Here is a 24,329-nt window from a genome sequence, read left to right on the forward strand (position 1 = left end):
CCCCTAGTCCACAATCTGAACTGTCAGAACACTGTGTTTCCAGCCATAATTCTTGTCCTACATCTCCATGTAGACAGGATTATGTTCTTGAAGTTGATCTGTGGAATGAAAGGAAGTTTCCAAAGACAGTAGGCTATTGGATACTTACTTCATTTTGCTCATCTGCTTGAAGGAGGGTAATACTACGTGTTCCCTTCTCTATCACCTTCTGTCTTCCACAGCAGTCAGGTAATGGAAGAGGACCAGTCTGCAGACATTCTGACAGAAAGGTCAGTTCCACTCTAAAATGGTTACTTAATGGCTTTTTGTTCTCCTGAAGCCTAGGCTGGTCCCCACAACATAAACAAACATTGAACATGATGCAGACAGGTGCTTTCCTTGTTAGATGCTGGAGCAGCTAGGCCCAGAAAGCCAACTCACAAAACTGTGCAACTCCCCCGGTTTTTAATGGATCTTGTTTTTCACAGCTTTTGTGAAATGATACTGAAAGTTGGCTCGCCAGTTAGGTCTTCTACACTATACTATCATAGATCCTGCATCTCTTGTATCTTTTCTCCTTAGCATTTCTCTTCCTTGTTTCTCTCTTTCCAGTCATTGCCTACCCTACCTCATTCTTAATTCATTCTTTATTCAAACAGGGTTTCTAAAATGGACTTTATCTCCTTCTACATAAAACTAAATATTGCTTAAACATTTTGTAAATTTCAAAAATGGCTCTATAACTTGCTTCCATTAATATTTGTATGAAAAAAAAGTTTGTTTGAATACTGATACAAAACTAATAGAAAAGGGGTGTAAATATGATAAGTGAGTGACCATAATCATGTTTATTACCCTTTACCCTTGGCTTTACTTATCAATGGAATAGGAACTATTTCTGGATTTGGGTAGTTCCAATCCCCTCCTCCCCTCCCCCCCCCCATTTTATTTTGCTGATCTATTTCTGAATTATTGTTAAGTTATACGCAGCAGTCTCCTCTACAGATACTATCTATCATTTTGTGTTTTTACTGGAAAGTTAAAAGATATATTGTCAAATGATATATTAATGGATGTAATTAAATAGATATCAGGGAGATTTTAAATAATGAGCAAAGAGTCCTTTTACTTAATACACCTGGCCTAAGTTCTCCATCTTGTTCTATTTCTTTAGAATAATTTCGCTAGCATTAAAACCATATTTCTGTCTTCTGAGTCTGTAAGAAAAATCCATATCAAATTGATAAACTGACTACAGAAGGAAAATTCTAAAATTAAAATAGTATATAAAGTACTCTGAAATACATAAAGTAAACTAGGAAAATAGAGTATTTTTTTCTTCTAATCTCTCTTACAAATCGTTGGTGTTCTTCATAACAATGGTAGGTAAATATCCTGCTTCTTCATTATTTTTGCTTTCAGTATTCCTTTAAAACCCAATATTGTGATTTACGTGAAACTTCTTTTATGACCCACTTTTTGTGCCTTTTGTCATGGTCTTCTAACCACTCAATCTGAGAGCACGTTGACATTGTCAGCTAACACTGAATATTACAAGATCCCACAAACCAAGATATTTCATCTTTAGTGCTCCCAACTCTTCCTGAAGTGGCTAACTTAGATCCCCCAAATGTGATAACCAAAAAAATCAGGTTTGGTGACCTCATTGACTGTGCATGACAATATTATGGTATTATATGCTATGTGGATAATAAATACATTGGTGTCTTAACTGAGTTCCAGTAAAGGTTACAAAAGTAATAAGCATTATAGCTTTCACGCTATTTTAGAAAACAATATGACTACCAATGCTTACTTGTGCATTTTTTGTTTGTTTAAAAGTTACTTGTTACATCTTGTGAATGGCTTGAATGATTTGGTCTTATTGACCAAAAAGAGAAAGGAAATGTTAGGAAAAAATAAACAGATTTTTAAACAATGAGTTCTGCTGTAGAAAAATGACCCTACAAAATGTTGGCTTATGTACCTGTCAGTTCTGCTGGCGAAAGTGACAGTATTGCTGTACCATGGTCCCTCTGCTTGTACATATACATTTCAAGTGTACTGTAATGCTAACTCATAGGTGTATAAAATCCTTATAGAACATTTCATCATGTTTAATTTGGGGGAGGTGCATACCTTCCAAATGGTTAACCAGCGAAAACATTCAACACAGAACATTTGACACTAATTTACTGGTCAAATCCTTTCTTGAAAGAAGCCTGCCTTGACAAGCCATGTACTAAGTACCTTTGTAGAGAGAGCCTGGCTTGATGGGTCGTCACATAAGCTATTTGACATTTGTCCCCAGTCAGACCGGATGCCACATGAAAAATTTATTTAGGCAAGAGGCTCCTAGGAATAAACAGTTCTCTAGTGTTGCTCACAGGGGACTCAGCAAGGTGAGCAGAACTTCAACTTGTCACGGATGCACTGTTCTGACAAACATAAGTAGATGCTAATGGCTAAATCGTGACAGAATAAAGTCCCACAACCATATGGCTAATTGCCACAACAATATCTTCAGTGTTATTAATCAAGTTTTCATAGTGTGCCATGATAATTGGAATAATTAGAAACAGCATAGGCATTGCTTGCCTCTGCCACACATACTGCAGACAGGGACCTGGAACAACCGCAGTTGCACTTTCTGTACTGTGTTGTTTAGTGCTTTGCTTTCTAGCAAATACTGTGGTTAATTAATGAATTAGCCGTTTGCCACTAGAGTCTCTTATTGCTCACAGAGCTTCTGTGGGGGGCACATAGGTAGCTAAATGAGACCACTGAGCCTCTTGTGTACCTCTAAAGATGCAACATTTCCATAAGTCAGGGACTACACAGCATAGTCCTCTACCAGTTGTAGATAGCGTAGCCGACAAAAGTTGAAAGTTCCTCTGTATACTGATTTTTTTTAACTGATTTTAAATATGATCAACAGAACTAAAAGAGCTTCAAAGTATAAAAATTCTGTCTCTTAAAAGATGAATCAAAGAAAAGCCCTGTGCAACAGTAACATAATTAGAGGGCAGCAATATTTAAGTAAATTTGGTTACATTTGTACAGAAAAAAAAACCGCTTGTATTGTCTCCTTTCTCCTATTACAGAAACTAAGACATCTTGGTTTTAGCTATTTCATGAGCTACTGATGCTAATTAATATAAACAATTATTACTAAATACAACTTTGCAAAATCTGCTTTACCTTATGTTATCTGGTAAGAGAACAGAGCCCCAAAATTATTGTCTATCTTTGAACTTTTGAATATAAATAATGCAATGATTATAGCATTTTTGTTTACATTAAGTGACTAAATAATCAATTTTGTGTGCTGCTTATTGGAATGGTCACTGGATTCTGATGTTTGGGACTGCAGTAGCAATATGGTAACACTCACGTTTCCTAGGTGCCTGCATCAACATTTAGTTGACTGGTCAGTAAAAATGACAGATTGATGATGATGACTCTCTTCTCTGGATGTATGAAGGCATTTAACCAAACTAATGGATTGAAATGGACTGCTGTGTGTATGGCCTCTGAACAGCTTCTTAATTTAGTTTTAGAGCTTACAATAGATATAATATTGAATTCACTGACAATATAAATCTTCCTTTTCTCCATTTAAAAAAAATAAATTGCTTTTCCAGATTTGAGAGCTACCATGAAAAGAGATTTTGAAATACTTAATTACAAGTGGGTCTGCAAAAATAAAAACCGTTTTTTTGACCAGAGGTAAACATTCTTTTTGCTTTGAGTTCATCTGTCATATTGACCCTTGACCCATAAAGGGGGGACATTTTTGTAAAAAAAAAAAAAAAAAAAAAAAAAAAAAAAAGCTGCTATATAAGAATGAAAGTAAAATTCTTCAGTCAGGATTCTCCAACTCCTTGAGAGCTGTCAAGGATGTTATTCTTTACAAAATAATGGCCTGATTTAGAAACAGCTCTGAGCATGGAACTCCTGTGAGACTTCCTTTCATACAGTTGCTGCAGAATTGGGCACTCCAAGTACTTCAGAACAGTTATGATTTCTGGATGCTGGGTGGATGGAAAGGAGCCAATGAATATAGCATAAGTTAATTTCTTTGCAAAGTTCTTACACCAGTTTCAGCCTCTTAGCAGAAGAAAAGAAGAAGCTACCTCCATGGAAAATAAGATTTTTTTTTTCCCATTATAGCTATAACAGAGCAGGGCACCTAAAATCAATACTCAAATGGGCAGCTGTTATCCAAATAATGAAATATTTATAGTTCTAGAAAGAATAACTGCTCATACATAGATATTTCTATATGATTATCAAGGCCTAAATCTTTTTTCATTGGTGCTAACAATATATGTGGTGTTTTATTATGGATATGATTGCTACTGAGGCATTACTCACATTTATTGATAAATTAGTTTTATTTTGCTGCTCCTGACCCTCATGGAAGTTTCGACATTTCTTCTGCTTTAAACTTAAGCTATAAAGTGTTTCCATGTGTCAATAGTTGTATCTTTACCCTAAATGCCGTCGTGATATATCCTTGCCATTTGTTCAGTTAAGGGAATAAACTGATATGATTAGCAGCATGTTCATGAATTGTTGGTTTCTTTAGAAATACAGTCATCCTTAATCCTAAGTATAGTATTGTTGAATATCTAATCTGGAAAAGCAATGTGTTTTTTATTAAGCAGAAATATAAAGTTGTATCCCTACTATTAATTCATTATAATACTTTTAAAAGAATGAGTTAACTAAGCTGTAAATAAGGTTAGAAAGAGGTAAGAGTTTAGTTTGGATGTTTTGAATGAAGACTTGGCATCCATTTGTGATTCATTTGTTCCATTCATAATGCACACTTATTTTGCACCGACTGTGTGAAATGATTCCGGAGTATCCTGCAGAATATATCATCCGATTGTGTAGTTTTATTGTCATTCAACACTTCTGGGACTAAGTCCTGTCAATTTTAAAGGAACTACTGGTCATTTGACATGCTAGGGATTCCTGCGATAGATGCTACTTCTAGTGTTAGAAAAAGTTACTTCTCGCGTTGTTAAATTTATAATATAAACTTCATTCACTCACTGATCTCTTTTTTGAAGAGGCTGTGGTTAGACTGAAGGTATTAAAAAATGGTAAAGTTTATAAATGACATGAGAATATACATGTGAGATGTTGTTGTTAAACGTGCTGTCTTGTTGGAAGATTTGGGATAGCTTACCTGCCATTTTGGTAAATGTTTTTTCTCATATAGATTTTTTTTTTACATGAATTTGCTGGAGCGTACTACAAAACTCAGTTAGAACTATTATCTCTTTTTTTCTGTAGATGGTGAAACTTTGTCCAGAAGGTTGATTTACTTTTCCTACATCATACATAGGGTCAGTAGTTGAGCTGGAAATAGAACACAGGTCTCCTGGCTCTGTTGTTTTTGAGCATGCTGCCTTGCTACTTTGTCAGGAATAAGACACGTCTCCCAGTAACTATTCCATTGTTTTATGAGGATATATACCTTTTTGCAGTCTTCAGTAGCTCAATTGTCTAGACGTTTACTGAAAACATTGATACATAATAAGGAAGCTTGAATATTATAATGGGCCATAATAAGTATGTGAAGTGTAGCTTCGTTACTAGTGTGTGCCAGTTAGTAAGGGATTTTACTGTATTTCTTTCTCAGAGATATTGTACAAAATAATGTAACCTAATTTAACCCTACTGAATATACCATAAAGCAGGGGTTACCAAAGTTTTTATGCCATGGCCTGGCAAACTGTGGCCCAAAAGTGGCCACAGCCCAGCAAACCGTGGCCCAGCAGTCACGGCCAATTGCAGCCAGAATTTCCGGCGGCAGACAGGTAAGGATACTCCAACCCCTGGGCAGGGGGAGGGGTGGACCAAAGCCTGCGCTGCTGCAGGCCCTGCAAAAGGAGCCAGGGCCTCTCCGCCCATCTTTGAGGGGCTGCAGTTTGCCAGTCTGCGGCCTCTTCCAGTCCAGCAGCCAACCATGCTGAGGACTGGCAGCTGTCCCGCCACAGCCCAGCACCAGGCTACAGCCCAGGGATTGAAACCCTCTGCCCTACAGCAACAGCTGAAACATTAGGAAATGTATTCTCTTCAAAAGAATAGACTCTATTAAATACTGACTATTGTTTTTTCTAATATAATTTTTTACTTTAAAATGTATATAGGCTCCAAGTGCCAAACCAAATTTTAATCAATGCTTTTCTCATTTTTGGAGAATGAAAAGTGGGAGGGAGGAGTTTATAATTGCTAATAGCTGTTAACACTAGCAATTCCACTAATTTAGAAGTGCCTCTTTTGTTTGAATAGGTTTATTTCTACATGCAATATTTAAAATCATGCACTCATAATTATTTTTATTGCAACAGAAAATATTTCCATTACTGTGCAGGCATTTTCTAAAAGAAAATGTATGTTTATCATCACTAATAAAGCTTGTAATTTTGGGATAAGCAAAAACAGCAAGCAGTAAAATTCAGTAGCAACTCCTCTACGTTCTCGCGTTTATCTGACTGTTAAGCATGGATATTTGTTACTGTTGTTGTTGATATTTGTTACTGTTTGTTGTTTCCCTTTTTGCTTTGTTTCCCACTGTAACCTGCACTTCCCATTTGATTTTCCTTCATCATTAGATAGACACGTGGGGCGCCTATGCGTGTACATCAAGGCTGCTCTGACGCTCTGTAACTGCAGCGCGTCAGAGCAGACATGATTAATTGAGTCTGCTGGAGCATGGTAATTACTGCGCTTCAGACTCCCATGTCACGTGTATCAGTGTCCCCACACTGAAAAATGGCAGAAGCCTCTGGCTTCTTTACTTTTCATTCCATCCAGGAATGAAAGAGCACACACCAACTGCAGAAACTTCCTTAGCCCGACGAAGGGTTTTTGAACCCGAAAGCTTGCTTAATAATTGTTTTCCAACTATTTAAGTTGGTCTAATAAAAGATATCAGATTCACCCAAAGAACCTTGTCTGCCTTGATAACTTTGGTTCTTTTAAATTTTCCTTGATGTCCATTTTAAATATATATTTAGATATAGAGAAATGGAGTTACCACTGAAATTAAAGGTTAAATAAAGAATGGATTTTTAATCAGGTGGACCTGGTTGCCGGTAATTACTGGCAATTTTGTTAGATTATTTTTTAGAGAGTTTTTTGTCATCTAGATGTGTACCACACAAGGTGACATGATGTGCCAAGTACAGACTTTGCAGTTCCTGCTTGAAGGAGCAAAATTAATCAGATTCTGATAACATAGGCAGATTCACATAAATTTGCCAAAAAGGACTTGCAAAACAAATTCTGATGAGCAGTATCTCCAGCAGAACCAGCAATCACCATCAATAATGTGGCAGAGTAGGATTATATTGGAGAGGAACCCCAGGAGAAACCTACCACAAGGCAGACTAAAACATCTGATAATCAATTATTTTTCATCTACCAACAGTTCTAATGTTACTGTTACAGATGCACAATATTCTTCACCAAAGCCATTCTTGCAAGGAAGTATGATACAATTGTTCTCACTTAACACAGCATCAGATTCTTTTGCCAGTGGCTAAATTACAGTAAGAAGGGGGAGATAATTATTAGGATCTTATTTTTAGAAAGAGAAGCCTTCTTTAGTAAGGGAATATTTACTGCCTTCCTAAAACAGACATAAATTTTCCAAAAGCAAGGCTGAATTATCTTTTTTGTAATCTCAAAGAATCCAAATGGTGGAGGGTAGCATCCAGAGAATAAATGAGACCTTTGTGTCAAACAGTTTTTTTTAAATTGATGAATAGGTGATTATTTAAAGATAGGTGGTAACCCGAGTTTGGCTAATTAACATAAATCATCATTCAGGACATTTTGAACAATCCTTTTGAAGAACCCAGTGACGACCATTTACCCCATAGAAATTAAGATATAAAGTGGGCTAGGGATACAGTATTCCAGTACTGTGCCTGCCTTGCATTTCAGGAGCCTTATGGTTATAATGAAGATTATAAAGTCGTTTTTGAGATATCTATAAGAAATTCTCTCTCCAGTAGAGGTAGAAACGCACTGTAATCCTAACCACACAAAGGTAGAATATACTGTTTCATTTAATTTGTGGAATAATTTCACAGTTGTTAAGGGGTACATACTTTATTTCTATAAAAGCTATATAAGGCTCTAGTACCTATCTGCATAAGAAAACAACTTTATTTTACTGTAAAAGTTAAGTTACAGTTTGATATTATACAGTGAAATAAGACTCTATAGTGATCAGTCGATGCTGCCTTAAAATATTTAAATCAGAAAAATAAGATGCCCTATTTTCACCAAAAATAATTCAGAATTTTGTACTCAGTCAATTATAGATGAGTAATATAGCTACATTAATATATTTATATTCTAAATAGCAATCATATTGATTTGGAAGGACTTCTTTGAGGTGACTTTGCTGGACTTTTTGAAGGGTTCTTGGCTGGAATCTTCTCAGGAGTCTTGGCTGCAGGTTTTTCTGGAGTCTTGTCTGCATTCTTAAAGAAAGTGTCAAAGAAAGTTTGGACAGATGTTCTCCAGGGAGATGGGTGATGCAGCAGACTTGTTCACTGGTGTGGTATGGCGTCGGATAAGCGTCGTAAAGTCGAAACTGATGTCAGAAAGTCAAAACAGGTTGTCAGTTTATAAATGTTGTAAGTGCTATTTGTTGTAACTCAAAACATCTTAAGTCAAGGACTGCCTGTATATTTAAAAAAAAAAAAAAAAAAAAGGTAAGCCACACTGGGCAGAAAATGTCCAATTAGCCATGTAAGCCAGATACCCATGTGGGACTGAGGTCAGTAGAATGCCATAGATGTATAGAACAAGGCCATATTCTTTAGATCAGCGGTGCTCAATCTTTTTTTTTTTTTTTTCCCCCTCCAAACAAGTGGGCCAAATCTTAAAAATAGAAATGGGCTCAGGGCACACAGAAAGTATTATAGTTGTTAGAGGTGCACCAATATATTGGTAGCCTATTGGATTGGCACCAATAAAAGGGAAATTTGCATATTGAATATTGGCTTTTTTAGGCCATTGTAGCCAATAATGTTTTCCAATAATTACACCCTCTAGTCAGGGCCTTTGGATGCCTGGGTTTCCTCCTGCCCACAGAGCTGAGGCCCCTGGACACCTGGATTTCTTCCTGCAAGCTGGGGTGACCCTGGATACAGCCTAATCCCCTCACCAGCAGCCTGGGCTGGGCTGAAGCAAAGTAGCTGCCACAGTGTCCCCAGGCACTAGTATAGTACAGTATGGATTGCAGGCTGGGGCTGGGGCAGGCTCTATAAAAGGCACCGAATACCACAGATGTGACTGGGGCCGGGAGCGGCGGACGGAGTTCTGTAATTTTAGGCTTATTAATATATAGTAAAAGTGCAATATTCCATAGCATTATTTTAAAATGTTATAAGCTTAATTAAACCTTAGAAGCATTCTGAAAAATAAGACAACCAACCATCATATTTCACAGGATAATTAAATAATTCTTTCAGATGACAGATGGAGATTGCCCAGCTGGTAGCACTGTACCTTGCCTCAGCTTCCTGTGCTTCCCAGTGGCATACCAGTGTCTCTTGAAGAGAGAGCTTTTTGTTTTGGGAGTGTGGTGGGAGTGAGACTATTCTGTGCTCCAGAGCATTGGGGCTTTCTGTGAAATAACCTTTATTTATTTTCTGGTGCTGTAGGCAGCCCTGTGCTGCACCAGAACCCTGTAGGCGTACGTGTATGGGGCAGACAAGGGGCAGGTCTCCACTGCATTTCCCTTCCTAACTGCCAAAGCTTTCATGATGCTCCAGAGCCTAGGAGCTGGGCACAGCTACTATTCACCTCCCTCCTCTTTCCTTTCCCCTTCCCTTTCCCCAACTGAATTCAGTGGCAGGGAAAAGAGGAGGACAAGCATTAATGGCAGTGGTGCTCAGCTCTTAGGCTCCAGAGCTGTCTGAAAACTCTGCATTCACTGGTATGCCTGGAATTACAGCTTTTGTGCAGGTCTGGAGCTCCAGGGCACTGACGTTTACCTCTCCCTCTCTGGCCCTCTCTTCTCCCTCCGCACTGAATGTAGCAATGGTGGTACTCATCTCAAAAGCTGTGGCTCTAAAGAGAGCCTGTGCTGACATGCTGGTGAGTTCATGGGCTCCAGAGATGCATGAAAGCTCTGAGCTCACTGTGCAAGTGAACACTGCTGCCACTCATACTCTCCTTTTGCCTATCACTGAACTCAGTGGTAGGAGAAAGGAGGGGACAAGCAGCAGGAACATTAACTGATATGCCAGTGATGGGCATGTTCACACTGGTTTTGTAGGTCATGTCTGGCCTTTGGTCTAGAGGTTGAGTAGTACTGCTTTAAATAATAATCTTCTACCGAAGCACTTAAGACACTGTGCAACAGAATATTAACATGAAAACATAAGAAGTAGAAACAAATAAAGGATGTACGCACGAGAAAAGGAATGCTCAGTCAGGTTTGCATTTTATTATCAAATCTGATTTTTAGAAGAAGCTAATAAACTCTTCAGATCCCAGAAAAACGTGTCTCTCTGCCCTTACACAGCTATGTGCCAAACAGGAAACAATATAGTAATGGATGTTACAGAAATAACTAAGATTTAAGGCCAGCTGGAACTATTTTGATAATCTTTTCTGACCTCTTGCAAAACACGTGTCGTAGAAACAAGTTATGGATTTAATGCTGGTAGTATTTGAATCTGGAAAGAACATATCTTTAGCAAGACGGACATTTTCATTCCTTCCACAGCAACTTAAATGCATACAAAAAGTCCTTCAAATTCTGTAACAACAGTACAATATAATTATGGGCTATATGTATTAACCTCATGTGTGGAAAGTTGAAAGTTATTGTGCATGCTGTTCTCAACATCTAGGTCAAACATGTAAAGCTTCTACAGAAAGCTTACTTTTTTAAATGTTTAACCTAAACAGCCACTGGGGAGTTTTTGCAGAAGACACTGAGGAGTTTCTGCACAAGACTACGTTTTGGTTTTGACTCCATGTGCTGCTTCTACATCCCAGAGAAATACTGAGTTTTAATAAGACCTTATTTACTTTAGACATTGCCTCTTTTTCTCTCTTAACTGCTGTACTCAACTTCAACGTTCTTCTCAACTATGATCATTTGAGCCTCTCATGCATCATTAAGATTGCTAGCTTTTCAGTGACAGGTTTAGTAGAAAAATAACTACATGTCCTCCTCTAAAAAATAAATAACATTTTGCTCCAGAACTATTTTCTCTACTGTCCCTTTTATTTGTTGAAGTTCTGTTCGTCCCATCTGTGTGAAATCTTAAGAAAACCCCAAGATTTATTAAGAATAGAAACACAAGGCTAGAAAAATAGACTGTGGCATGTATATAATATGAAACTGCAAATCCTCATCTAGATGGGTCTCCATAACATCACAAGAAAGTAAATCACTTTACATTTTTATAAATTAATCCTTTTCTCTCTTGACTAATGTTGACAACTATAGGAAGTCGTATACGGCTTCTAGCGTCATATGTCTTGTCATCTTCCCTCATGCTTACTTTGGATATGCTTTAGTTGTACTTCTAAATATTATGTTGCTCTTCTGCCTAACCACAAAATTATTTACATATACTTATCCACTGATTAAATCAGCGTCTTATAATATCCATCAGGTTTGTTCAATCTATCAAGAATTGTTTAGTATGTGGGATAAACTGTTTCAATTCTTGGCTTTTTCATTTACAATATGACTTCATTTGAAGGTGCATACACACAACAGTTGTTACTAACCCTTGTTTCACATCTTTTTTCCAAGTAAGCATCCCACACCTGATGGGCTGTTTGCTCTTTGTTCTAGACTAATGACTGTGCTTTTGCATGTTAAATTGCACTAGTTGGAGGTGTAAACCTGGATGTTATTCATTATCTGCATTGAATCTGAGTTTAAAGAGAGCGGTCTTAGGTGTAAGTTTCACAGGCAACCTTAATTTCTTTATTTCTGCATAACTTTGCAAAGAATATGTTCTTTTAAGTAGTTGTTTCTTGATATTTAACTCCTACATTATATAAAAACCCTAGAATGAACAAGAACAAATTACATTATATGGAACTTTACTGATCCCTTCTATGAAAATGAGTTTCAGAAGGATCTTTAGATCCATGACAGTCCACACCAGTAAGTAACTGGTAGCAATATAAGGCGGTAATATCTGCAGATTGCTCTGCACCACAGAAGGATAGGGCCACAGGTGCTGGCCCCAACCTCTAGCTCCCCCTGGCTGAAGATCCAGGAGGAACTGGACAGGGTCACTTTGCCCCAAGTGGCACAGTTTTCTCTGCCACAAATTTGTGCCGCTGCTACTTGAGCTCCTTCAAGTGTACATGCCTGCATGTGTGGAGACACCCTAAGGGTGCAGACAGAGATAACACTTGAGCCATTCCCAGAATATTGCTGATTTAAGAACTGGTTCACAGTTGACCCTAGACGGAAGTTTCTGCATGTGTACTGCTAAGAGTTCTTAGTAGAACTGCCACCTTCTAGGGACTGCACTGCTGCCAAAATGCTGCTGGGGATGGTAGAGTACCCAGACCATCATGCCTTCTTGGGAGGAGTGGAGGGATTGTTCCCTGCTTGTGGTCCCTAGGGGGCAGTGTGCTCTGTCTCCTCCCAAGTCTTCACAGCTTTTCAACCTCTGCTTTGAAAGCCACACTGTCAAATTCACCTCCCTGCTAGAGACCCTGCACCCTAGGCTGACAGGCTCATTATAGATTCATAGATTGTAGAGTCAGAAGGGACCACAATGGATCATCATGTCCAACCCTCTGCCCCTGGCAGGAAAGAGGACCGAGGTCAGATGACCCCAGCCAGGTGACTATCTAGCCTCCTCTTGAAGACCTCCAAGCTAGGTGATAGCACCACCTCTCTTGGAAGAGCACTACCAGGAGTAAGTCAAACACCTTCCCCTTCCCCCAGCACCTGGCAACCCCTCCATTCCTCCCCCTTGCCCTGGCACCCTAGAGCACAGGGTCTGTAACATGGAAGTGAAATTGACAACACAGCTTCCAAGATAGTGGTTGAAAAACAATGAGGATCTTGGGGGCTCCTGGGAGCATGTGCCACTCCCCCTCTTCACCCCCTCCCCCCCGACCACAATCAGGGTGTCATTCAGCCCTCCAGCACCTGACAGGGGAAGATACAGAGGGGTACACTGGCATGGTTGCACCCCTTATTAGGGATGATGATGGGGGAGTAGCAGTCCTCAAAGCTAGTAAGAATCTCTTTTCCCCTTGGTTACCAATGGCACCTCTCCTCTCTTTCCATTTCCCCAGCTGCTGTTTCTGTCCATGCTTCTGTTCCTATGGCATTGTGCGCTTGCCCCAGTGGAGGTAGAATTTGGAGCCATACAGTCCTGGCTCCATTCCAGAGCAGCCCCTTGCCCTGCATGTTGGGGGGTAGGAGGTATGGTGTGGCACAGGTTGGGATGTCTGGAGAACTGACCAGACATGAGACATGGATTACTTTCTGTCCCCACGTAACATTGAAATGATTCACAGAGGACCAGCTCAAAATAGTACTTGATTTTCCCGATGTGTTTTTTAAACATTCCAGGAAGTTTAAGCCAGGTTTAAATGACATGCACATCTAAACTCTTGTGTTTTAAAGTGTATTTAGAATGGTCTAAGCATTACATCTATCCACACCCTAAGGCTAGGGGCAGAAGATGCCCATAAACCAAACTGGTTTAAATGTGTAACAGAACATGTTCAGTGCACATAAACCTATTTCAAAATGACCGAAACTGGTTTGAGATAAACCTGGTTGAATGTAGCATCAGACTTAACTGATTGAGCTCAAACTGGTTTATGCAAGTTCTGTCCAAGACCCCTTCCTGGTTTAGGTTACAGCAGAATCACCCAGCATCCCAGCATGCTGTCTGGGCTGGGCTCTTTGCTCCAGCCCAGCAGGGTTGGCCCCGCCCCTCTGCTCCCTAGCCAGATGCTGAAGGGCGGGGGAGGGGGAATAACCCCCATCCCTGCTCCCTTGCCTAAGGGACCCTGCCGGCCAGCCTCTGGCTGGGCCCATCACTGTGCCACTGGAGCAGCGAGGGGGCAGGGCCCTTGACGGGGCAGCAGCCCCTGTACTGGTGTCCAGGGAGTGCAAGCCTCTTTCTGGTGGAGGGGCCACAGCTGCAGCAAGCGGTGGCACCAGGGCTCAGAGGCAGCCATAGCTACTCAAGGTCCCCAAGTTCCCCAGTGCTACCCCCACTGCTAGTCTGTGGCGGCTTTCCCTGCCCTCCCCCACTGGCAGTGCTTTCCCCCACACCCAGAAGAGGCTCGTGCTCCAGGACACCGTGACAGGGGCTGCAGCCCCCGTCAGAGCCTCTCCCCCCTCACCACTCCAGTGGCGAGGGTAGGGCCAGAGGCCAGGCAACATAGCCCCCTTAGGCAGGGGGCAGGAAGGGGGGTTATTCTCCCCGCTGTCCCCGGGAGACTTCAGGGAGTGCTCACCCTGACCACTGCTGCTGCCATCTGCCCCCTCCTCCAGACTCCAGAGAGAGGGGGAAATAACCCCCCTTCCTGCCCCCTGCCTACAGGGCCTATGCCGGCTGGCATTTGGCCACACCCCCAGCCCCGCTGCTGCAGCAGTGAGAGGGGAGCTCCTGGTAGACCCCAGCTTGGGGTCCATGCTGGTGGGATGGGGAGGAATTAATCACACACCCCTAGCACAGCTTCTCTGCCGTCGAGGGCCACTCTAGCGCCTCCTGGCTTCTGGCTCGAGCCACTGCAGGCATGTGCCTACATTTCATCTATTCGCTTGCAAATTGGTTCAGTCTAGACAGGTTAGACTAACCTGAAACGATTGAATCAATTCAGGCTCCGTCTTTTTGAATGTCTGTCCCTAGACTAATAGTTAAACATTCCTGCCCCTCCCAGCCCCTCATTCACCTCCTTCTGCTTCTGCCTGTCTCTGTGCCTTCCTTCTCCCTACTGACAAACATCCTTTCCCTCCATCCAGAACTGTCTCCTCTTCACCTACCTGCTCTTCTCATATGCTACTGAAATTCTGCTACCCATATCCTTATTCCTATTCCTTACCTGTATGCACCTCCTGTTTCCAGGTTTCTGTCCTTCCTACTCACCGAGCTTCTGCATCTGAATGTCCCTTCTCTATAGGGATGGTGTACATTCAGTCTGATTGGTATGTTAGTCTGAGAAATAATGGAGCTGACTCAATGTAGATGGGTATTTCAAATGTAGTTGCAGTAGATTCTAGCTAATACTGTGTGTGTGTGCAAACTGAGATTTTTGTAGAGCCTTACCAGCTATGAAATTTGGCAGATATGAATGTAGTAAAAAAAAAGAATAAAAATTAATATTCAAGATATAAGTAACCCCTCCATTACCAAACTACGTTTCTGCTCGAAAACATTTTTGTGCTACATCTTCCTACTGAAAACTTAGTAAGATATTTTTAATATTGGCAGTTTTTTTTCTTTAAACTTACTCTCAAAAATACCTGGAACTTTCAGAAAAAATGAGTTCAAGGCAGAAATCTGACATGAAAAATCCTAATATGAATTGATTGCATTTGGCAACAGTTTATGCACCTTAAAATATGGTCTATAATAGCAGGTGTCCGGAAGTATAGGAATTGCTACCTGTATGGCCTATAATGATTGTAGAGATTGGCATTAAATCTTTCAAATACTCATAAGTTGTTGCTTATCTAAAGCTATACTGAGCAATTTGTGTGTCCTGTATATTCCAAAGAAGATTTTGTCATTCCTGGTCATGGCATTTCATATAAGCGTATTAATCAGTCTGGCACCAGTATCATGTTCTGTTCTTCTCAGTCCTCCTATAACAACAGTCATGCTGTCATTTACCTCCACATTGCTATCGTATCTTTGTTAAGATTATATAACTGAGGTCTGTAATTTTTATGGATTTCAGAGTTCTCAGTGAAGATTGAGAGCATGCATGGACATGCAAAGCAGTAGCTCAAATAAATGAATCTTATGGCTGCTAACTGATAGTGCCTCCAGGAATATCTAGTAAATCTTAATCAAAATGGAAGTAATCTTTATTGAAACCTAGTAAGCGGAGTCCTTCCCATGGTTAACATATTTACCAAAGCACCCAATTTCTTCTGGTTTCTCTATACAGTAAGGTCATTAATTAATCATTTTCTCTTGCTAGTAATTACTGATCACTTGAGAATTGTGGTTTAATTATATAGGAATCGTAAGTGGAAGCTAGGGGGATGTATTCCACCAGGCAAATGATAGGACCCTTGGTTTATTTTTTCTTTAAATATTCTGTACTTTATTTTTGCAGATTTTAATTGCTAAGTAGGTCTGGTAAAATATGAATTACTGTATTATTGCATGTGATACAAGGTACACTATTGTGAGCATTGTAGACTGCAGGTATAACAGATGTAAAGCAAGATTAACAGGACAGAGTAATAATTAAACCACAGACAGTCGTCTAAAAAAAGAAAGGGTTTTCTTGTCCAATGCTATCATTAAATGCAACTTAAGTTCTCTGTAAATATTTGTAAGAGCAATAAAAGCATGTTCATTTGGAAGAAAACACTCCAACGTGGACACTTACTTTAAGGATTAAAGTTCACTTTTTATAAACGTATAGGTTCACTAAAGTCATGCCATATGGCAGCATAGTTCATAGGCAATAGGGTCCTTGGTTTATGGATGCTGTGAGCTAAATGCTACTGAAAAAAAAAAAGAGACAACAGTTAATATATATGCATTTACAGCAATGTGAATTGCCTGTTCCCTTTGGGACAAGGAGGTTCAAATCATTAATGATAATATTATAGTTGTTAAAGAAGTCCAGTTGTTCTTCAGCACTGCATCTGTGAAACATGATATCTCTGGGGACTGAGATTTAACTTTCCCCAGAGAAAATATAAAAGCAGGAAAAAAGAGAATGACTTCTGCTCGAACAGAATAAACCTGCATCTACAAACGATTAACACTGCATAATGAAGTAGTAAAGAAGTAAGAGAGATTTCTAATAAAAGACTAATAACAAATCCCATTACACCATGGTGTATTTTTTTTCCTTGAAGTGTATAAGAGTTTTAGCAAACCTTCTGAATTAGATTTGGGTAGTTGTGAGCAAAGTCAGCTCGAATGCTTCAAGCTTAGCTGAGTTTTCGCTCCTAACAGTTTGTGTAACATGAAAGTTGTGGGTTTATGGGTAGGAGGGGTTGTTACTGCAAGTAATCGGCTTCACGCAGAGTTTGGATAATGTTTGTGTCACCATAGGATAATAGTTTCCTGTAGGCTAGGCACTATAGGGTAATGTGCCACTATATGTTAAAACACCTTATATAGAACATTATCAGAATTAAATGTGGTAGATTAGCCTTGATTTGAGTTAACTGTACCTTTGACTCCTCTTTTGTAGCAACATTCAGCTCTAAAGATAGGTTTTTGTAGAATTCAGTAGGAATGGGAGGTGGAGGGCAGCATGATTTCAGTTTTACGGGAGACAAAACTTGACACGTTTGTTTTTTATTACTAGACTTTGTTGTCTCTAGTAACTTTGCCTTTATAACTGGACATTATAGTGACAAGTAATTCTTACATTAATGAATAGAAAATCAACATAAGGCAGGGATGGGGTGATTTTATGTTCCAAGTTTACACATATATTTTGTTTCTAAACTGTAATATTACTTGTGAAAATCTGCTTAGTGATCTTCTAGCTATGTATCTTGGGAAGACTTTTTTTAAAGTGTACTGGGTCAGTGACCAAAGATCACTGACAGCTGCATAAATGTTGAGAAGATATTGGAATGAAAATATTGAGAAGTGAATTAAATCTGATTCATAGCATAAGCCCTTTATTAATAGACAGAGTCATTCAGTTATTATCTTCCTAAATTTGTGCTTGGCTGACATATGTTGACTTGCATTTATGCAGAAATTAACTTCTGTTACGAGAGTCAAATGAATTGGTACCTTACAGCTACAATGGCTTCTGTATCATGGTTAACAGATTTGGAAGTAATCTTAAATAATAAATACAATACAATCTATATCTATGGAGTTAACTGATGTGAATTCTAGCTGTCTTTCTAGGGGTTTAGGTTGTAGCCGTGTTCGTCTAAAGACATAGGCAGACAAAGTTCCTTGGGTGAATTTGATATCTTTTATTAGACCAACCCAAATAGTTGGAGAATAGTTATTAAGCAAGGTTTCGGGTTTGAAGGGTTTTTGAACCCGAAAGCTTGCTTAATAACTATTCTCCAACTATTTGGATTGGTCTAATAAAAGCTGTCTTTCTAGGCTTTCCTGTGGTGTCAACTGTCAGTGTTAAAGAATGGCTTAGTTTGCTTGCAGGAAAGTTCTAATAAATTTATTTTCTCTTTCCATTGACTAAAAATATATATAGTAAATACTAGCTTGAATGAAATACTAGCTTGCTGCGGCTAAGATGGTAATAATTGCCTTTTAAATCTATTTTGAAATAACTAAAATATTAATATTACAAGTTATTCTTCATACTTTTTCAAAGTTAAAATTTTAAGTTGATCCTTGCTACAGGCCTTAGGTAAGTAGGTAGTAGCAGTCCGACTTTTTGATGGGTAGCTAAGACACACACAGGTTAAATGACTTGAATCCATAGAGCAAGTCAGTGGCAGAGTTGGCATTAGAAGATAGGAGATTTGGGTGAAAAGTACCGTGCCTAGAATGCTGTCAGATTTTCAACATTGAGCAAGCAAACATTGCAAGTAATCTAGATGGATATCCATATTTTACTGAATACGAAACCAATATGACATATTTAATCAAATTGATATGCATCATATTTTGCTCATACCTGAAAACACTATAATTACAGGAAAAGAGGAGACCCATTTGGGGTAACTTATTCAATCCCATAATGACAGCTATTTCATATCTGCCTCAAAAATATCCTTTGTCCGGACTTTTTAGGGGTCTGCTTAAACTCTGGCCTCATCCTGCCTTCCTGCTTTTCCAGGTTTCTGTGAATGATATTTTTTAACTTTCTTCTTAAATCAATATGAAAATAAACATGAAAAAAAAGATAATATGCAATCTGATGTCAGTTTTATCCATCAAGGCCTATCTACACAACATTAATAATGCTTTTGCAGTACTTAATGCATTTCTTCCCCTAACCCTATTGGTATGTAAAGAGTATTTCCTAAAACAAAATTATTAATAAATGTTAAAGGAATTATTTATAAATACTAAGTGCTTACTTTTTTTCTTTTTCTTTTTTTAGACGATGGGTTAGACTGCTTTTTGGACGAGAATTTCCACTTCAGGACCTTCTTGTTGTTTGGGATGCATTATTTGCTGACAGCATCACTCTTGATTTAGTTGACTACATTTTTGTAGCTATGTTGTTATATATTAGAGATGCCTGTAAGTATCAATTATCTTATGTTCTTAAAAAAGGTACTGGACACTCCTAGCTTTACAGAAGGGAGGTTTGGGGGGTATGTTTTAATTCCTAAGCTTCATCATTTTTTAATGTGTTTTGTCTAACTGAAAATTCATTAACATGTGGACTATGGTAGGAGCCACTTGTCATCAAATGTGAATATTATGAAATAAATTGAATATTGTAGCTAAAATCAAGACTTTGCTTTATGAATAGTTCTGTCTTTATAGGGAATTGTAAATTTCATATATAAAGCACAGTGATACAGATATGTATAGAGCTCCACCTTCTGACAAAGCTGACGTATTGAGTAAGTCTTTTGACAATGAAAATATTTTTATGCTGCTGTTTATCTGAGGAATAGAAAATGTTAAACAGTGTCTCAGACTTTTAAGAAACAACAGCCAATAACTTTCTGAGATCACATGAAGAAAATTTGAATATGGAGGCAGGTCACAGGCTTATTCCATCCGTAACATATAAAAACAAAAAATTATTTTTAATAAACACTTCTGAAATTTGCCCAAAGGTGAAAGGTTATTGAGCTAATGAATTTCAGAAAAAACACATGACTACGTCATGACAGAAAATATTATAATTAAATTGACACTCCTTATGTAATCAAGGGAGAGAGAGTTGAATTGATTAAGAATCTCTTATATGTAGACTCAAATAATGTTTTAGCAATTCAGTATGAGTATCAAAATGGATAAGTCATGCCTTTTCACAATTAGAAGCATTAGTAAGATAATATATGTGAATTTTTATTGCAAATTTGTCATGCTTATAAACATATCCATGGCCATCAGCTTAAAACAGTAACACAGGTCTGACAAGATCTTGCATTGAAGAATGCACAAAGTTTCAAATATAGCTGTGCCTGGTATTTTGGGGCGCAATCTTGAAAACATATTCCTGTGTACTTTTGACATGTGATAATTTCCTGACAGAAATGGGATGATTTTTGTTTGTAACATTATAACATATATAAGTATTATCAGAACTAGGAAGCCCTCCTGAAGAAGCTGCCATTGAATTCAGTTTAGAGGCTTTAAAACGTATGTTTCCATTTCAGAGTGATCTGATTCAAAGCCATTATGTTGTATAATGTAAATCTGACTTTTTTTTGGCTGCATTAGGCTGTAGTAGTCCTGAAGATTTTGTTGTAAAAGTGCACTGCAGATGCACAGTAAGACTTAAAGATCAATATTTTCCTTGTCATTGTTCCCTTTTAAAAAGGCGTGCTTTAGAAATGTGTTATCTGCCCTCACAAGCACTTCCAAACCTTTTGGTTTCTTGTAGTATTCAAATACGTGCACTGGCATAAAGTAACTGTTAGTTGAAAAGTTGTTCTGGGCATCAGTAAAAAATATCAGGATTTCTCTTTCTTTGAAATGCCCAGCCTAATACAGACTTAGTAATAATAGCATTTGCAATTAGAACAAGGTTACCAAACCAGTTATTCTGTATTTTTAATTGGTAGCAGGGCTCCTAAGGTCTAAGATAAGTATGTTCTGTGGTAAGTGAAAATAATTTTTACCTGATATTCATGTAGACATGTTTAGTTCTTTTTTTGAGCTGACTAGGATAGTAACATCTAAGGTAGTTAACCACAATTACTACCATAAAAACAGAAAACATAGTCAAACCTGGTCTCAAAGTATGGAGTTTGTTTGTTTGTTTTTTACATATCTTGACAATGAGAAGAAAAGAAAAATGCTTTTTAAATTTAAAAACATTTAAATAGGTAGAAGTTGTACAACTATGAAAAATACATTGCAATGGCATGTTCATTGTAGAAGATTACAAATATTTAAACATATCCCAAGGCCCCATTCAGGAAAAGGGGTTAGAAGCATTTCTTTTCTGGCTTTTTCTTCACTGCATATGGTTCACTGTATATGCTTGTAAAACAAAAATAAAAAAAATCAATCTTTCATAGGAAAAAGAACAAACTAGAAGAGATAGGAGGCCATTGTCAGGACATCAGGCTTTTAACTTTAACTGAGCCAAAGTTACGTTGCTGTAGACCAGGCATGTGTCACTCATTTAGCCCTACAGGCTGAATGAGGGTCTTGTAGGCCAGATGGGGCCACAATGGAGCCAGTGTACAGGGCAGGTTCGGTGCGGTGCCACATGAAGTACACACCCATGACAGCTTCCTCTGTTGCAGGTAGCACACATGGCCAGTCCAGCCCTATGTTCCGCGTGCAATGTCAGCCCCACTCCAGAGCTTACTCTGCCCAGGGTACATCAGGAGCACGTGCTGCCTAAGACAGCAAATTTTCATTAAGGCATCTTTTGCTTTTATATCAGGCTAGATCAGGAGCAGGCAATTATTTTGGGCAGAGGGCCACTTACTGAGTTTTGGCAAGCCATCGAGGGCCGCATGATAGGCAGCCCAAGGCAAATAAATATTAATCTTTTAGGGGCCCCGTGGGCCAGATATAATGACCTGGCGGGCCGCATCCAGCCCCCGGGCCGCATTTTGCACACCCCAAGCTAGATCTACTTGGAGACTGAGTAGCGACTGACTGAGTTTCAGAAAATGGTTCATTAGTTCTGCCTAATATGTAAACAACAAAAATGTTACCAACTTTCCTTCTCGTTCTAATATTTTACTTCTATCTCCATCATTTCCCAGATTTTTTTTTAAGTTTTGAGACTCATCCATTCCTTATAAATCTCGCTTTTTCTTTTAAAATGCCAGTTCATATCAGATTGTTCAACGCTGACCTTCAGAATTCTACAAACAAAAAATGGCTGGAAAATTAGACCTTTCTTGTGCATCCTCTTCTTACTCCCCAGAACCCCCAATGAATCTGTGAAGAGCTTTCGAGTTTTAGTGTGTAATCATGTTCTAGATCAGGCCACAACTGGCCTGGGAGGAAGTAGCCCACAGGCTTCTGTCCGAGTGCCACTCCTCCCATGGATTTGGCTGTTGCAGTGGCAATGGCAGGCAGATTCCCTGATGTAGGACAGCACAGCTGAAGGCCAGATGGGGAGCTTAAACAGTAGTAGCAAGGGAGGGAGAGATTGCCCACATGATGGTGGCCATAGGGGCTCTTGCATGGTTCGCATTGGAACAGCAGTGGAGGTAGGGAATATTGCCCCTGTGGTGGTAATGGCCAGGAAGGCAGGGTGTTGCCAGCATAATGTTGGCAACAGGGGGTCTGCATTCAGTGGGGGTCCTGGGAAGCCTATAAAGCCCCTGGGGACATGCAATTCTCCCAGTGTGCAACCATGGCCCTGAAACCTGTGACAGGCAGCCCTTGGCTACTCTGAAGTTGGGCAGCCCTGTTGTAGACTCTTGGGTTGACCATCCCATACAATGTAATAACTAGAGACAACGAAAGATTTCCTTAACCAAAAACTTGATATAATCAGTTAGATCTTTGACTTGAATTGAGCTGGTTCACGGTAGTGCAATGCATTTTAAGTTTTTCTGGTTTCCATTTTCAGTACTTCAGTATCTAAAATACTATTTTTCAATAACAAGTCTCTAGTCCTGCTAGTTTGCGAAGAAAACTTTTCAAATATGAGCTAAGAAATAATTGTCCTGACACACTGTATTAATTGCCTGACATACAGTCTGAAAAAAAGGCATGAGGGCTGTGAAATGTGTCTAATTCTTGTAATACTACTGTTGCTAAGAGTGACACTACTTTACTGTTTAAAGGGAAGAGTTTTCTAAGTTCTCTTGAGTTTTAAGTTCTAATATCCACATGATTATTTGAATTGTTTGATATTTGCCATGTCTCAAGAGGATTCGGTTTACGATTCATGGTTTGAACTGGAGATTGGTCGAGAAGTTTTTCTGAAATAGAGTCCCCCTTTTCTTTTAAAAATATTGTGACATCAGTTTTGTAGTTCTTATAACTTCTTCTCCCTACTCATTTTGGTTGAAAACCAGAATTCTGATCTTTCCCAAACTTGGAATTTATTTCAGTTGGAGTCAGGAACTTGCTTTTCCTTTGGAGAAGCAATATCCTATATGTTATTTAGAATCAGTTTGCATGACGGCGAGAAAGACAGACACAAACATACAGCAGTACAGGAGCTCTATTTTAAGTCAATTGTTGTCGATAGCTTGAACCTTAAAGGCACCCAAGGCTCTGAGTTTAGCAGCATTCTGAAAAGTGTTGTGGACATTAGTTAGTTGGATTCTACAGGAACTCTGCCTGGAATCTTTGCCCTAGGACCAAAGCTTCACTTTTTAAACATTCAACGTGATCCTGACCCTGTTCTTGAGCAGTAGGCTTAAGTTATGACAAAAAAAAAAAAAAAAGCAAGTCATTTAGATGTGACTCTCAATTTGGAGACAGTGTGGTCTAGTGGACAGGGTACTGGACTGGGAATGGGCTTCAGAAGACCTGGGTTCAAGATCTTTAGAGACCTTGTACTCCAGTTGTTAGCATGTGCTACCCATGCCAGCAGGTTTTCACTATTACTGTTACTCAGGCTAGCTAAAATAGGCTTATACAGGGATACAAACACGTGCTATAATCGCCCCTTCTTTTTGCTGTCCTCAGAGAACTAAAGTGTCTTAACTAAAATGCTCCTCGTAGAGAAGTCATTGGGCACGATGTCAGATTTTAGCCTGCTTTATCCATTATGCATTATTCCTCTTTGTCCCAACAACTGCTTTACTGGAAGAGCATTCCTTGTTCTCAAAGACTGTAATGATCTATCAACAAAGAAAGGAATGTTTCTAAAGGGTAGAGGTAGAGATTCAAATAATTTCCAAGGCCCTTGGAACTCCTTGGTTCACTGAACAGAATGGTTCTCCTTGGAACTCCTTTGTTCAGCAGTGTGAGACACCAGCTTCAGTATTGAGCTCTGTGCTAGTTCTTCCTCTATCCATAAAGACCACTGCCTGTCAGGGGACCATATATGCCTATCGG

The 24,329-nt window shown here is 39.1% G+C and overlaps 1 protein-coding gene across 7 annotated transcripts in view; it reads left to right on the top strand.

Moving 5' to 3' along the window:
• Positions 1-24,329, top strand: part of TBC1D5 (TBC1 domain family member 5) — a 519,218-nt gene that overhangs the window by 376,279 nt on the left and 118,610 nt on the right. For all 7 annotated transcript variants that reach the window (XM_014517945.2, XM_014517952.2, XM_025198935.1 and 4 more), the window contains one exon: positions 19,264-19,406. In XM_014517945.2, coding sequence (XP_014373431.1) covers positions 19,264-19,406 — 143 coding nt within the window. The remainder of the gene's footprint in view (positions 1-19,263; positions 19,407-24,329) is intronic.

This window comes from Alligator sinensis, unplaced genomic scaffold, assembly GCF_000455745.1.
Source record: "Alligator sinensis unplaced genomic scaffold, ASM45574v1 scaffold29_1, whole genome shotgun sequence".
NCBI lineage: Eukaryota > Metazoa > Chordata > Crocodylia > Alligatoridae > Alligator > Alligator sinensis.